The sequence below is a fragment of the Pelophylax lessonae genome, assembly GCF_965119305.1.
Source record: "Pelophylax lessonae genome assembly, chromosome: 2".
Lineage (NCBI taxonomy): Eukaryota > Metazoa > Chordata > Amphibia > Anura > Ranidae > Pelophylax > Pelophylax lessonae.
Window position 1 is genome coordinate 643,482,194 of NC_138769.1, and position 14,436 is coordinate 643,496,629.

General features: G+C 41.4%; 1 protein-coding gene across 4 annotated transcripts in view; it reads left to right on the plus strand.

The window, feature by feature from the left end:
• Window positions 1-14,436, plus strand: part of NBEA (neurobeachin) — a 1,052,497-nt gene that overhangs the window by 448,966 nt on the left and 589,095 nt on the right. For 3 of the 4 annotated variants that reach the window (XM_082246613.1, XM_082246612.1, XM_082246611.1), the window contains exons 23-25: window positions 6,124-6,341; window positions 12,073-12,226; window positions 12,605-12,628. In XM_082246613.1, the coding sequence (XP_082102739.1) occupies window positions 6,124-6,341; window positions 12,073-12,226; window positions 12,605-12,628 (396 nt within the window). The remainder of the gene's footprint in view (window positions 1-6,123; window positions 6,342-12,072; window positions 12,227-12,604; window positions 12,629-14,436) is intronic. The other variant, XM_082246614.1, reaches the window with a different exon arrangement.

Genomic DNA, 14,436 nt, shown 5'->3' on the forward strand with positions numbered 1-14,436 from the left:
ACATGCCGAGGAAGTGATTTCATTCCAGGAACTGGAAGTTGCGTTGCAGCCATCTTTGAATGGGTGTGTGATCTTTCTCTTCTATATGTAAGCATATTGGAAAATCAGTATATGTTTTTAACTAAAAATACCACACTTATAAAAAGAATAATCAAACACACATAGGTAAAATATTCCTGTAGCGCAAGGGGAGACCACAATCCAGCCCCTACCAATTCGTCAGCTGACACTGACAATATGTAAAAAATCACCAATAGGGTACAGTTCATAGATTGATATGCAGCATTAGTCTTCAAATATCGGTTATAATAAGCAGACTGTCGGTGCAGATGTATGGGGTCACCAAACCGTCACCACTTGTGTTCAGAAGGGGGATAAGCAATGCCCACTCACCAGCTCCATATGCTCAGTCACTCTTGTGACAGAGCGAACAGGCAGATAAAGCAGCTTCTCTCAGGCTTCCAAACCGGAACAGTAGCTCAGGACCACTCAAGTGTGAGACATGCAGAGGAAAGGCGCGCAAACCCACGGCGTGGAGCCTGGGTCTCGATCCCGAAGGGTGAACATCTCCATTCTTGATATGCTGTTATCCAGTTGAGACATGTGAGTGCAATATGTTTTATATGCTAATAAAGTGAAGTGTTTAACGATACTACACTAGTGGAGCAATTTCTCTTCCTCTGCATGTCTCACACTTGAGTGGTCCTGCGCTACTGTTCCGGTTTGGAAGCCTGAGAGAAGCTGCTTTATCTGCCTGTTCGCTCTGTCACAAGAGTGACTGAGCATATGGAGCTGGTGAGTGGGCATTGCTTATCCCCCTTCTGAACACAAGTGGTGACGGTTTGGTGACCCCATACATCTGCACCGACAGTCTGCTTATTATAACCGATATTTGAGGACTAATGCTGCATATCAATCTATGAACTGTACCCCATTGGTGATTTTTTTACATATTGTCAGTGTCAGCTGACGAATTGGTAGGGAGGGGCTGGATTGTGGTCTCCCCTTGCGCTACAGGAATATTTTACCTATGTGTGTTTGATTATTCTTTTTATATGTATGATTTGTATTACGTAGCAGCATTACCATACTATTGTGAGAGTTTCTCCTCATTAAGCGCTTGGTTGCTTACAATCAATTTGGTCTCCGTAAGCAGTTTTACTTAAAAATACCACACTGTTGAAAGCTCTTTTTTATAAGGTGGATTGGTGACTCTGGAGAAGGTAACAGAGAAGAGGAGAGTGAAGATTGGGTGCATTCTAGACCTATTGTGGTTGCAAGTACTTGGTAATGCTCCACTGCATGAGGGAACACAAGGTGGTGGAAGATTGTTTAGTGTAGTGCAGGGATCCTCAAACTACGGCCCTCCAGCTGTTGGGGAACTACACGTCCCATGATGCATTGTAAAACTCTGACATTCACAGACATGACAAGGCATGATGGGAATTGTAGTTCCTAAACAACTGGAGGGCCATAGTTTGGAGACCCCTGGTGTAGTGTGATACCAATACATGTTTATGTGAGCACAATAAATAAAAAGTGGGGAGAATGGTTTTGGTTTGATAGTATCAATTGATATGATGTTTTTGTTTTTATATGTCCATGAGGAACTATTGCACAAAAGGTATGAGAAACAGTGGAGGGATAAGGAGAGAGTGACACTTGATTGTTGTTGAGCACAAGTACGATTTGATCCAATTTATAAGAGGGGTCTGGTGAGCATTTAAGATATTGGTAAGAAGATCAAGTGGATTGTTGATTAAGAAACTTTGTACATGTGGATATTCTAGCGCTGGGAATAAGGACTATCATTTTGAGACCTTTAGGTAAAGGAGGATTCCAGCAGCTGGGATAATACTCTTTTTTGGGAGGGATTTTTCGTTTTCATATATTCTAAGCCCTGATTTGCACAGTGTTAATAAATTTACATAGCTTTTGAGTTTAATATAGTGTCCTACACCTCAATTCCGATAGAGGTACATACTTTAACAAATTGTATAAAGCTTGAACATGGGGCAAAAGGGATGTCCTGAAAGCTAGCATCTTTAATAACTTAGTATAACCAATAAGAGTATCACTTAAACTCCAAACGTTCTGCATTCATTTGATGAATAAGAAGTCGGATGGATGCACTCCCACAGAAGATACAAATGAGCTTTATTCAGATATCCATAAAAGCATAACACCGATGAGCTTGCAGACAGGGGAGGAAAAAGGTTCATGTTTTTCACATGATAAACGTGCTTTCTTAAAACCACTAGGTGGTGTTATGCTTTTATAGATATTTGAATGAAGCTCATTTCTATCTTCTGTGGGAGAGCAGCCATCCGACTTCTTATTCATCTGATTTTTGCAGCAATGACAGGGCGTGCCCCCCTTCCCAGAGATTCACACAGCTAGCCAGCTCACCTGTGAGCAGTGGGGGCACTACTTGTTTAGATTCAGGATTTCTGCATTAATTGTCAAGTGCTAGTTCTTAAAGTGGAAGTAAACTGACAGACTCATTTCAAAATTTTGGACCTCCAGAAGGTTTTTACCATAATGTGCGACCTTTGCAGCACTGGTGTCCAGTGCTGACCTCCTTCACCAATGCTTCCATCTTCTCCGTTTCTTCTTCTGGGTTTGAAGTCTTCTGCTTTTCTGCTTTGTAATTGGCCAGGCTCAATTGACATAACTCCTGCATACACGCACAAGATTTTCTTCATCCTCACACAGAAACATGCCGAGACTTAAGGTGGCCAAAGATGGATTGAAATTCGGCCAGTTTAGCATTGGGCAGCCTCATTTCAATCAGTGTGTGCCTGTCCCAGTTGGACAGACGTTTATCATTTATCTTTTAAGAGCTAGTGGGGTTGTATAAAGGGTAGTTCTATCCTGTAAACTGGAGTTGTGCCAGCTGACCGATTTGGAAAAATCCATGGTTTCTAATTTTCTAATGCTTGTCGTAGTTTGCTTAGGTGCATGTGTTGCATATAATGGGCCCATTATCATGGAATTCTTACATTACAGGGGGTTGTGTTATCAATGGTAATGATACTTTACCTTGCCTCTATGGTGGAGATGAACATTTTGCTCATTGTCCGATTTCTAGACTCTGGACCAACGGTGAGGACAAGCCCCAGGCCTTGTCAGTAACAGCACGGTGATTACGGTGCTGTGGTCTTGTGTGTGGAATATAATGGATCTGAAGCTCTACATAGTCAGTCAGACAGGTGATTCTTACTATACAGAGTGATCATGGGACCTGTGCTCCGGGCCATGTTCCTTCATTAGTATTTCTGTGCAGTGTAGCTTGGCAGCTTCATTGGCCTCACAGGGATAATTAGCATTCTGTTACTCTAAACTCACAGCCCACATCTAGTACAGGGTGCTAAGTGTGTAAAGGGTAACAGACCATGATAGGCTAAGGCATTAATGTGTTTACAGCCTGCATTTGATGAGCATTTTACAGCTATTTCTTATGTATATTTTTGTATCTTTGCCATTTTGATTTTTTTGGCTGCATTAATGATCTCAACGATCCCAATGTGTGAAGACAAGTGAGACTGTCTCATCCCAAGTTCTTGATAGATAATCATTGTCCTTATAATGCAGTAAGGGAGGCTGATCTGATCAGTGATAAAATATCTGACTCCTTCAAAACAAGACCCCTGTATATATTAAATGAAACTTGTTGAGATCCTCTAGACCAGTGATGGCGAACCTTGGCACCCCAGATGTTTTGGAACTACAGTTCCCATGATGCTCAACTACACTGCAGAGTGCATGAGCATCATGGGAAACGTTGTTCCAAAACATCTGGGGTGCCAAGGTTCACCATCACTGCTCTAGACTGTGCAGCTTGAGAAGGCACCCCTTACCCCCAAATTTATTATTGTGTTCTGTGTGCATTTTAATGCGGAATATGCATATCCCATTGCATATCATGGGGTTTTCCTAACTTTGTAGTGGACCCTGTTTGTGTGTCTTCCCCTTTTATTAGTAGTAGTTATGGTGACAATGGCAGTACCAACATGTAAACAAGCTTACGGCCAAAATGGCAAGCAGCTGAAGATTGGGGATGGGCTCATGTGCGTTCGGATCATAGACTCAACCCACCTGAGCAATCCCGCCAGGAAGCTGACACTTCACACGTCCAATCATAGATAGCGAGTACATGTGCAGCTGGAGGCTGGGAAATGCCTCACTGCCTATAATTGGTGGTGTGCAGTGAGGGCTTCCTGGAGGGACTGCTCAGGTGGGTTGGGACAGCGATCAGAACACGCCTGAGCCCATCCCTACTGAAGACCAACAAATCTCTTTCAAACCTTAGCACCTTTAGATAGAAAAACAGCTGACTGAGCAATTTTTTTTTTTTTGTTCAACCTACTTGAAGAGAGTGCAGAAATAACATTAGATATAAAAGACCCCTAATATTTCTTTAAAGCAGAATTATCACATGAACCTCCCATCCTTCTGCATTCCTTGTGGTTGGTGCTTGCCTCAGGCAAGTGCTGCGAGCCAGAGACAATGTTGTTATTCCCATTGCACGGGGTTCCTGGATTCAGCTTGAAAGTAACGGGTGCTGCAGCAACATCCAGCTTTAAACTTGAACAACCATAGATAAACTTTCATATTTGCTAGTACACTACGGATCACAAATGTCATCCAGAAGGCCTATTTGTATTGAAGAATGATCACATCATAGAAAGAAAGGTGCAACCTTATGGATTTTTGCAGGACCTGACAAAGGGGTAACGCGTGGCCCTAAAACACTGCACCTTTCTTTCTGTGATGTGATCATTCTTCAATAAAAATAACCTTCTGGATGACATTTGTGATCCATGCCATGCTAGCAAATATGAAAGTTGGGAGCCAGAGACAAGCGCTCACTATCAAAGCCGCTGCGCGATGTTAGTTAGCCATGCGTTGAGTGAGATGCCCTATCCAACATCACAACTAGCTATACATGGCACCTAGGAGGACAAAGTACTACATGTGCGTTGTCCCATGGGAAACTGAACAGTGTAAAAAAAAAAAAAAAAACACCAGCACACTATGCTATCAAATAGGGCAGTGGTCCTCAACCCTGGTCCTCAGGGCCCACTAACAGGCCAGGTTTGCAAGATAACTGAAATACATCCCTGGTGGTATAATTTGCTGCTCAGTGATTGCAGTATTCTAGTCTGCATCTCCCCAAGGTAATACTTAAAATCTGGCCTGTTAGTGGGCCCTGAGGACCAGAGTTGAGGACCACTGAAATAGGGGACTTATTAGCAACAAAAAAAAAAGTGTTTAAAAACCCTTTTGCCACTGCTTATGACCTTGAACAGTAATAGATCCTCTCCACTGTGCCCTTGTGTGTCCCTCTCCCTTATCCTTTAGTTTAAAAAAATCAGTTTATTTAAAGAATTAAAAAAATACTCTGAAAAAATGTAAAAGCTACTCATGTACATAAACATACGTGAAGTGCACGTGTTCACAATTGACAATTGCACATCAAAGTGGGTATCACTACGCATGCCAGAGTGAGAGGAGTGACTGTAGAGCCATCTTTTATGATTAACTCTCAATTGGTAAGCTATCAAGGCCTTTAATGCATCACTTATGGGCAATTGAGTGTCATTTCTTTCTGAAGGCTTGTGGGTGCATGAAGTTTTGAGGCTTGTCATATGTGGTATCTGTATACGCAACATCAACTTTTTTTTTTTTGTTTTTTTTAATAAAGTGTGGAGTGGTTAGAACCCCCTTTTGTGTCGGTGATTTTTATTTTTTTTTTGTTTTTGTGTGTGCTTTGTTGGGGAGATTTCCCCAGAGGTTGTTCCAAAAAACATGGCAAGAAAATCTCTTTAACATGAGGGTATATTCCCTGTTACACAGTTGTAACCAGGACAGGCGCTCACATGTGCTGAGAGTTCTACTTGGTTACTTGTGCATATCAGTTTGTGTAAACCTGGCAGTCATATTGGGTTCAGTTGTCTTAATCGCATTTCAGTAGGCTTTTCATGTAAATCAGCTTGAAACCGTTTTTATCAACTTGAAGTTCTTTAATGTTCTTGGACGAAGTTGTGAAATCTCATGAGAAATAGTTTAATACTGATACACTGATATTTAATGCTAAACCTATTGCTATTCTGTTTTTAGGCAGTCCAGGGCCGCTCTGTCAGCCAACATGAACGGGACCTACGTGTTGACTTGGGATTCCGTGGGATGCCAATGACTGAAGAACAAAGGCGGCAGTTCAGCCCAGGTCCACGAACCACAATGTTCCGTATTCCAGAGTTTAAGTGGTCCCCAATGCACCAGCGACTTCTCACAGACTTATTGTTTGCTTTAGAAACAGATGTGCACGTGTGGAGGAGGTAAAACACATTTTGCTGAATAATGTTACTTGCATGTTAAAGATGTTGTGGAAAGATAGGAGTCAGTGCTTCTTAAAGCATAAGCAAAAAATGTGCCCTTACATCTGGCCCCAAAATACGATAGAGGCAGGGGTGTATGTCTTTCTACATTGTTCAGTGAGCAACCATGGGATCACGCTCTTACGTATTCATGTTTCTTTAGCAGATGAAGTGCAGACAGAGTTCATAATTTCTCATTGTTTTTGAATAGTCAAGCTGTAATTATAGGTTTAACGTGCATGTGTCATGGGGGGCAAAGTTTGGAATCACCCTTAGCAGCTTCTAGGAAACTGGTGAGATACAACTGTTGTAAACTCATTCCATGCTGGGAAAGGGGTCGACATATTTTGTCTTGAATAGTAGCATAAAATAGAGGGAGAAACCACATTATTGTTGTGTATCTTTATTATTAATTTTCCAGTATAAATGTAGATAAAACAAACATGCATTATTACACATATATACTTTGGATAAATGGGGGAATTAAAGTGGTGGGGGTATCGGCATTGGAAAGGGTGGGAAACTATGGTAAATACCACTATGAATTACATGTAATGTTTTTACTGTAAGTGTACATTCTGGCAAAACTGGGGATATACAAAATATATATTTCAGCCTATATAAATAAGTAGGTAAATATAAGTATACATTATTAACATTCAATAATCCTGTACATCCTATTCTAAGTTATATCTGTGGGGAGTAATGAATCCATGTAGCCCATATCATACACCATTTTTCATCACTCCACTTACACTTTTGAACCCAACGTTCTGCCTTCATAATCCAAAACCACATTCTACATTGTTCTTACATATAATATTACTTTAAAACCCTGCAACTAACCCAGTAAAACACTGACTACTGTATTTAAAAAAATGTATGCAGCAATACACATTTCCTATTCTGGGTTGAATGAAATAGGGCCCTGTCACCTGCTAGGTATTTCTTAATCTCTGCAACTTTAGAGAGGAATTTTACCCAACCCATTGTTGTAACATTAGCCGCCAGTAACTGTGCTGGGAGCGTGCAGAGCGCGTGCTCTGGGCACAGCTATGTCTGCAAATTGGTACACAAATATTCGGCCTCTCGGTGCCAAGGCCTACCCACCGGAAGCCGCATATTTGCTTACCATTCACACCTAGGGGTTATCATTCAACTTTGTAATAAATGGACTTTACTGGACAAAAGCCGCATACACTGTTAGAATTTTTTTCTCGAGTGTACAAATTTCTATATTGCCCTTTCAAATTTTCTTGTCACTGTGATCAAAAACAAACGTCAATTTGACCCCATTAATAATTCGAAAAAGGAACAAACTTTCTTGCTATTTTCCTACAACAAAAAATGTCAAACGAAATTCTACTTGTGTATACCCAACTTTATTTGAGAGTGAGATAAAATATACAAACAGAGAGTGTATTTTGTCAATGTCCATCATCTTCTAGACTTATTGGGGGTTGATTTATCAAAACTGGAGAGTGCAAAATCTGATGCAGCTCTACATACAAACCAATCAGATTCCCTTTTTTTTTCTCAAAGCCTAATTGAACAAGCTGAAGTTGAAGCCGATTGGCTATCATGCACAGCTGCATCAGATTCTGCACTCTTCAGTTTTAGTAAATCAACCCATATTTTCACTTGCAGCAGTAAAAACAACCATTGTTTGGGCATTCGTCAGTTTGAGGTCTGATTCTCCTCTTTTGCAAAAATCCTAACATTAAATACCATGTGACTGGCTGCTGGGGGACCCAAGAGCCTGCACTTCCTGAATCGGATGGTTTTTTTAAATGTTTTTTCTTTTTGGGTTATTTTTGTTTTATGGCTTTTCAATAGGTCCATCCTATCTGTGTATTATTATTATTTGAGAATTAAGCCTCGTACACACGTACCGATCATCGGCCGACCGATCGGCCGACTTTTGTCCAGGGATGTCCTGTCCGCTGAAAAGTGCAAAAGACTGCACACGAATTTTGTCGGCCAACAACAGCCGACTGCAGAAGTGATGTCATGTGATGGTTAACTTTCCTTGTCTTTTTTCTTTTCTGAGCATGCCCAGTCTTGCTAATCTGCTGTCTGTCGGCCAAAATCTGTACTGACTGGCGAACAATCGGCCGTTCTGGTGTTGGCCAACAAATATTTTAATGCCTGCACGACAGATTCTGTTCGGCCGAAAATGCGCTGTCGGAAGCATCATACTAACAAGCCTACAATCGACTGATCGGTCGTCGGCCGAATATTTACGGCCGACAATCAGTACGTGTGTACGGGGCTTTAAAGTCCCACACTTTGTCTTGTGCAGAGTGAACAATTGGCAAATTCTAAATGTCACACAAAAAAAGAAATAGCCAAAATCTGCAAATGTAATTCAGTGTTCAGTCCTCAGATTTTGTAATGATGTTTGAGCGCCGTGTGCTTTTATGCTCATTTAAGTTTGCAGCAGCTGAACTGTTGCTGAACTCTTGTTCCCATGAGAATTCATGTTATCGTAACATAGACAAGAGAACATCTTAAATGGATGACACACTTTCTGTATATGGAAGGCACCATGTAGTCAGAACGCACTGTGTCTATGGCAAAGCTCGATGGAGGAAAGCTAATTGGAACATTTAGGTTATGGTCAATCCCCTGAGCACTAGACGCAGCATGCCAAGACTGAATTTGCTTCTCAGGTGAAGTATTTTACCTTGACGTTTTTTAAATAATGTATGGTCACTTTCTCGGTGGTCTTTTGAACAGGTGACTTGAAAGGCAGGTTGTAAAATAAAACAGCCCCGATATTAAATATTCAGAATCCTAATTTGGTTTCTAGCTGACATCGTATGGTTTGCTGTGTAGTTGACCAACACAAAAAAAGAAATAGCCCAAATCTGCAAAGGTAATTTAGTGTTCAGTCCTCAGATGAAATAAATATATGGTGTAAAAAGTTTAAGACAAAAATATTCTCAAACAAAATGTGGTAAGGACTCATGCACACAGACCTATTTGCAGGTGTATGGGCGTACTGCATAAAATGCCCGCGTATTTCCCGCGGGGGGGCAGACTAGGGCCAGTGGGAGTAGAAATGCCTTATGTTTGGTGTCAGTGGGGGGTGTAGTGCCCAGTTGATGTCAGTGCAAGGAATAGTGCCCCATTGTTGGTTTCAATGTAAAGAATTCTGCCCCATTGATGGTGTCAGTGGGAGGAATAGTGCCCCATCGTTCGTATCAATTAAAGGAATTATGCCCCATATTTGGTGTCAATGGAAGGAATTGTGCCTCATCGTTGGTGTCAATGGAAGGAATTGTGCCTCATCGTTGGTGTCAATGGAAGGAATAGTGCCCCATCGTTGGTGTCAGTGGGGAGGATTAGTGGCCCATTTTTGGTATTCATGGGAGGAAATGTGCTCCATCGTTGGTGACAGTGGAAGGAAATGTGCCCCATTGTTGTTGACAGTGAAAGGAAATGTGCCCCATTGTTGGTGACAGTGAAAGGAAATGTGCCCCATCGTTGGTGACAGTGAAAGGAAATGTGCCCCATCGTTGGTGACAGTGGAAGGAAATGTGCCCCATCGTTGGTGACAGTGGAAGGAAATGTGCCCCATCGTTGGTGACAGTTGAAGGAAATGTGCCCCATCGTTGGTGACAGTGGAAGGAAATGTGCCCCATCGTTGGTGACAGTGGAAGGAAATGTGCCCCATCATTGGTGACAGTGGAAGGAAATGTGCCCCCATCGTTGGTGACAGTGGAAGGAATTGTGCTCCGTCGTTGGTGACAGTGGAAGGAATTGTGCCCCATTGTTGGTGACAGTGGAATGAATTGTGCCCCATTGTTGGTGACAGTGGTGACAGTGGAAAGAATTGTGCCCCCATGTTGGTGACAGTGGAAGGAATTGTGCCCCATTGTTGGTGACAGTGGAAAGAATTGTGCCCCATTGTTGGTGACAGTGGAAGGAAATGTGCCCCATCATTGGTGACAGTGGAAGGAAATGTGCCCCCATCGTTGGTGACAGTTGAAAGAAATGTGCCCCGTCATTGGTGACAGTTGAAGGAAATGTGCCCCGTCGTTGGTGACAGTTGAAGGAAATGTGCCCTGTCGTTGGTGACAGTTGAAGGAAATGTGCCCCATCGTTGGTGACAGTTGAAGGAAATGTGCCCCATCGTTGGTGACAGTGGAAGGAAATGTGCCCCATTGTTGTTGACATTGGAAGGAAATGTGCCCCATTGTTGTTGACATTGGAAGGAAATGTGCCCCATTGTTGTTGACATTGGAAGGAAATGTGCCCCATTGTTGGTGACAGTGGAAGGAAATGCGCCCCATTGTTGGTGACAGTGCAAGGAATTGTGCCCCATTGTTGGTGACAGTGCAAGGAATTGTGCCCCATTGTTGGTGACAGTGGAAGGAATTGTGCCCCATCGTTGGTGACAGTGGAAGGAATAGTGATCCATCGTTGGTGACAGTGGAAGGAATTGTGCCCCGTCGTTGGTGACAGTGGAAGGATTTGTACCCCGTCGTTGGTGACAGTGGAAGGATTTGTACCCCGTCGTTGGTGACAGTGGAAGGAATTGTGCTCCGTCGTTGGTGACAGTGGAAGGAATTGTGCCCCATTGTTGGTGACAGTGGAATGAATTGTGCCCCATTGTTGGTGACAGTGGTGACAGTGGAAAGAATTGTGCCCCCATGTTGGTGACAGTGGAAGGAATTGTGTCCCATTGTTGGTGACAGTGGAAAGAATTGTGCCCCATTGTTGGTGACAGTGGAAAGAATTGTGCCCCATTGTTGGTGACAGTGGAAGGAATTGTGCCCCATTGTTGGTGACAGTGGAAGGAATTGTGCCCCCATGTTGGTGACAGTGGAAGGAATTGTACCCCATCAGTTGTGTCAGTAGGAGAAATAGTGCCTCAATATTAGTGTCAGCGACAGGAACTATGCCCAATTGATGGTGTCAGTAGATGGACTAGTGCTCAAAGGGTCAGATAAGGGCTGCAGTTTGGAGACCACTGCTTTAGGGGGAAAAGCATATAGACTATAGTACTACTCCATCCTTTAAATTAGCATGACAACCTAGGAACCTATAATTTTAGAAAAAGTGATTATCATTTTTAGTACATATTTGTTTTTATAGAGGGATTAGGATAAATTATTTTAGGCATTAGAAGCCTGCATAGCATTCTTGGGCTTTTCATTATTTGGGAATGACATGGATGGGAAAACATCATAATTGAGAGGACATAATTATACTGAATTTATAAGGGCGCTCCTGCTAAAAGGATACCAGTGGCAACCTGATTTGGACTGCCCATTATCTGATAGGATTCAATAGTAATAGTTTGTGCAGCCTACAGGTATAATTACATATATTTATGCTGCAGAGTGTAAGCCCCTCTTTTGTTGTGAAAAAGTATTAATTTACAAAGTTTGCAAGGATTTTAGCCCTTAGCAGAGTTTTACCTGCTGTTTTCATGCTTAAACTGACTCATACTCCCACATAATTTGTAAGTGTCCGGGTCTGCCAGTTAGAATCACATCATCACCAATGCTGTATTAAGGAGAAAATGACAGGGAGACATTTTCATGGGTAGGCATTGAGGTCATGGGGGGGGGGGGGAAGATGTGGGATTGTGGCAGACAAAGATAGTAATATATATTTTTTTCCAAAAGAAGAGCATAACTCAGCTACAGTAAAACATTTTTTTTTTCTTCCTGCTCCTTAGCCATTCCACAAAATCGGTCATGGACTTTGTCAATAGCAATGAAAACATAATCTTTGTCCATAACACTATCCACCTGATATCTCAAATGGTCGACAACATCATCATTGCTTGTGGAGGAATATTGCCTTTGTTGTCAGCTGCTACCTCGCCAACTGTAAGTACAATGTCGCCATCTAGTGGCCTTTTGTAGGGATGTCATTTATATTTCTAGTTTTCAGTAACTTAGTTTGTAAGTATAGATTACACTACTGAAACCCGTAATATCCACCATAACTTCTTTAAGGGCAGACCCTTTTTTCTTTATTTTTTTTTTTGTTAAATATTTATTTTGCTTAAATTGCTTTTGTTTCTTTTATTTGTTTAAACTAACAAGCATTGCTGTATTTATATTACTTTTAGTTGTCCACAAGTACTTTTAATTGGTAGCATTAGCTATTGAATATGCTTTGAACCTGTTTTTATTTTTTGATTTTAATGCTTTTTTTTCTTGTACTGTTGTGGTCTGTTGTCTGTGTGTCTATTGTTTGTCCAGGGTTCTAAGGTTAGTATATCTGATGTAAGTTTTCGTTTTATTATTATCTTTTACCCCCCCCCCCCCTTTCCGCCACACACTTCATTGTATGCTGTGTCTCACTCTTGTGTTATAACTTTAAACCATGATGCATGCATGTCAATTTTTCCAAAGTATGCACAAACTTGATGCAGTTGATGCTGCCCTGGTGGCTTCATGAATGGAGAATGGAGGAAGTGTTTAGCTTGCTCAGAAAAAAAAACAAAATGGATCCCTTCTGCCATTTTTGTACAGTAGGTTAGAAATGAAAGATTGGATCTGATTATGGTTTATAGTACACAACCTTTCACTTTCTCTGGTTTTCATACATGAGTCCATGTGTTGCTTTGGTTGATGTCATCTATTGTCCTGTCATGATCCTAATTAAATTTTGTATGGTACAGTTCTAGGTAACATGACAATACCTTGTGTCATCCGTTCTTTGCTTTATGTTCTTCCCCATTCCAGTGGTGTAGCAAGTCGCAGTGAAAAGTTACTCGAGCTCCCTGTTTTGATTTATATTGTTGTTTCTGTACATTTGACAAGGCCCTCTCACTATGGTACTGCCTGTGCAGAATATTTCTCCATTAGTAACCAATAAACTCACCACCTACTTCCAAGTTTACTTTAGGCATTATCTCCCTGCTAACATAAAAATTCACAGCGCTATCCTTCCTCGAGTATAATATATACTGTATATATGTAAAGCCATGCAGTTCATATGTGAAAAAAGATCAATCCAAATACAAATTAGTGCAATTCTTAAAAAAAGTGCAAACTTGCAAATACTCTCTCTGGGATTTTCTCTTTGAGTATATCATATGTATACAACCACAAAGTTCTTAAAAAAGTCCCATCCAAGTCCTTTGCAACAGCAGCTGTCCCAGAGAAAACTTGAAACATTTCACCAATTATTTTTGCACATTTATTAAGGTAACCACAGCTCAGGTATATAAAAATAATTAGGATGTCCTTACTGCTATCACCAACACTGCTCCATCACCTGTTGGTTCTCAATATTTATGTAGTCATTCTCATGGCACAGCTCTTAAAACCCAGCTGACCTTTTCATTTAAATTAGAGTAATTCATTCCGAGTGTATCACAACAAAAGGTGTCCAATGTTTTTTTACGGTTTGTTTTGTTTCTAAAGCAGCAATAGCTTAAATGGAAACACCAGCAGTTGCAGATTAGGACCCTTGCTATCTATGTGGAAGCAGTGATCTCTCTGCAGAGGTTTGAGACGCTCCCTCCTGAGTCAGATCAATAGCTCTGTTATCAAATCTCATGTTTCTCAATTGTAGAGATCTGGCTCTAACTCAGCACAAGGGCATGTTAGAACTCTACAGAGAGCCAAAAAAAACAATGTGTAAGCTGCTCAGGCTTCAAGAGGGGTGCAAGTCCTTGGAATTCACTGCTATGAGTGCTGGCTTGGAAAGGAGCTCATCCCAGCTCCTACTATCACTGAGTATGAAAGAACGTCTCCTGTAGCCGCACATCAGAACGATCCTATCAATTGGTAGTGTGTGGCAACCTCGGCCTGGTTGCCACACACTATCAACTGATAGTATCGTTCTGATGTGCGGCTGCTGGGAGACTTTCTTTCAAACTCTGCAGGGAGACCACAGTGGTCCCGTGGCTTTTTTTTTTTTTTTAAATATAACAAATTGTAAGATGTTGCACTTTTTTGTTGCACCTAGAATATAAATAGCTGGTTTAAACTGAGAATTAAAGTGATTGTAAAGGGTGTTATTGGAAAATAAAAAAAAATCATAAACCTATTATACTTGCTCTGTGCAACGGTGTGCACCGAGA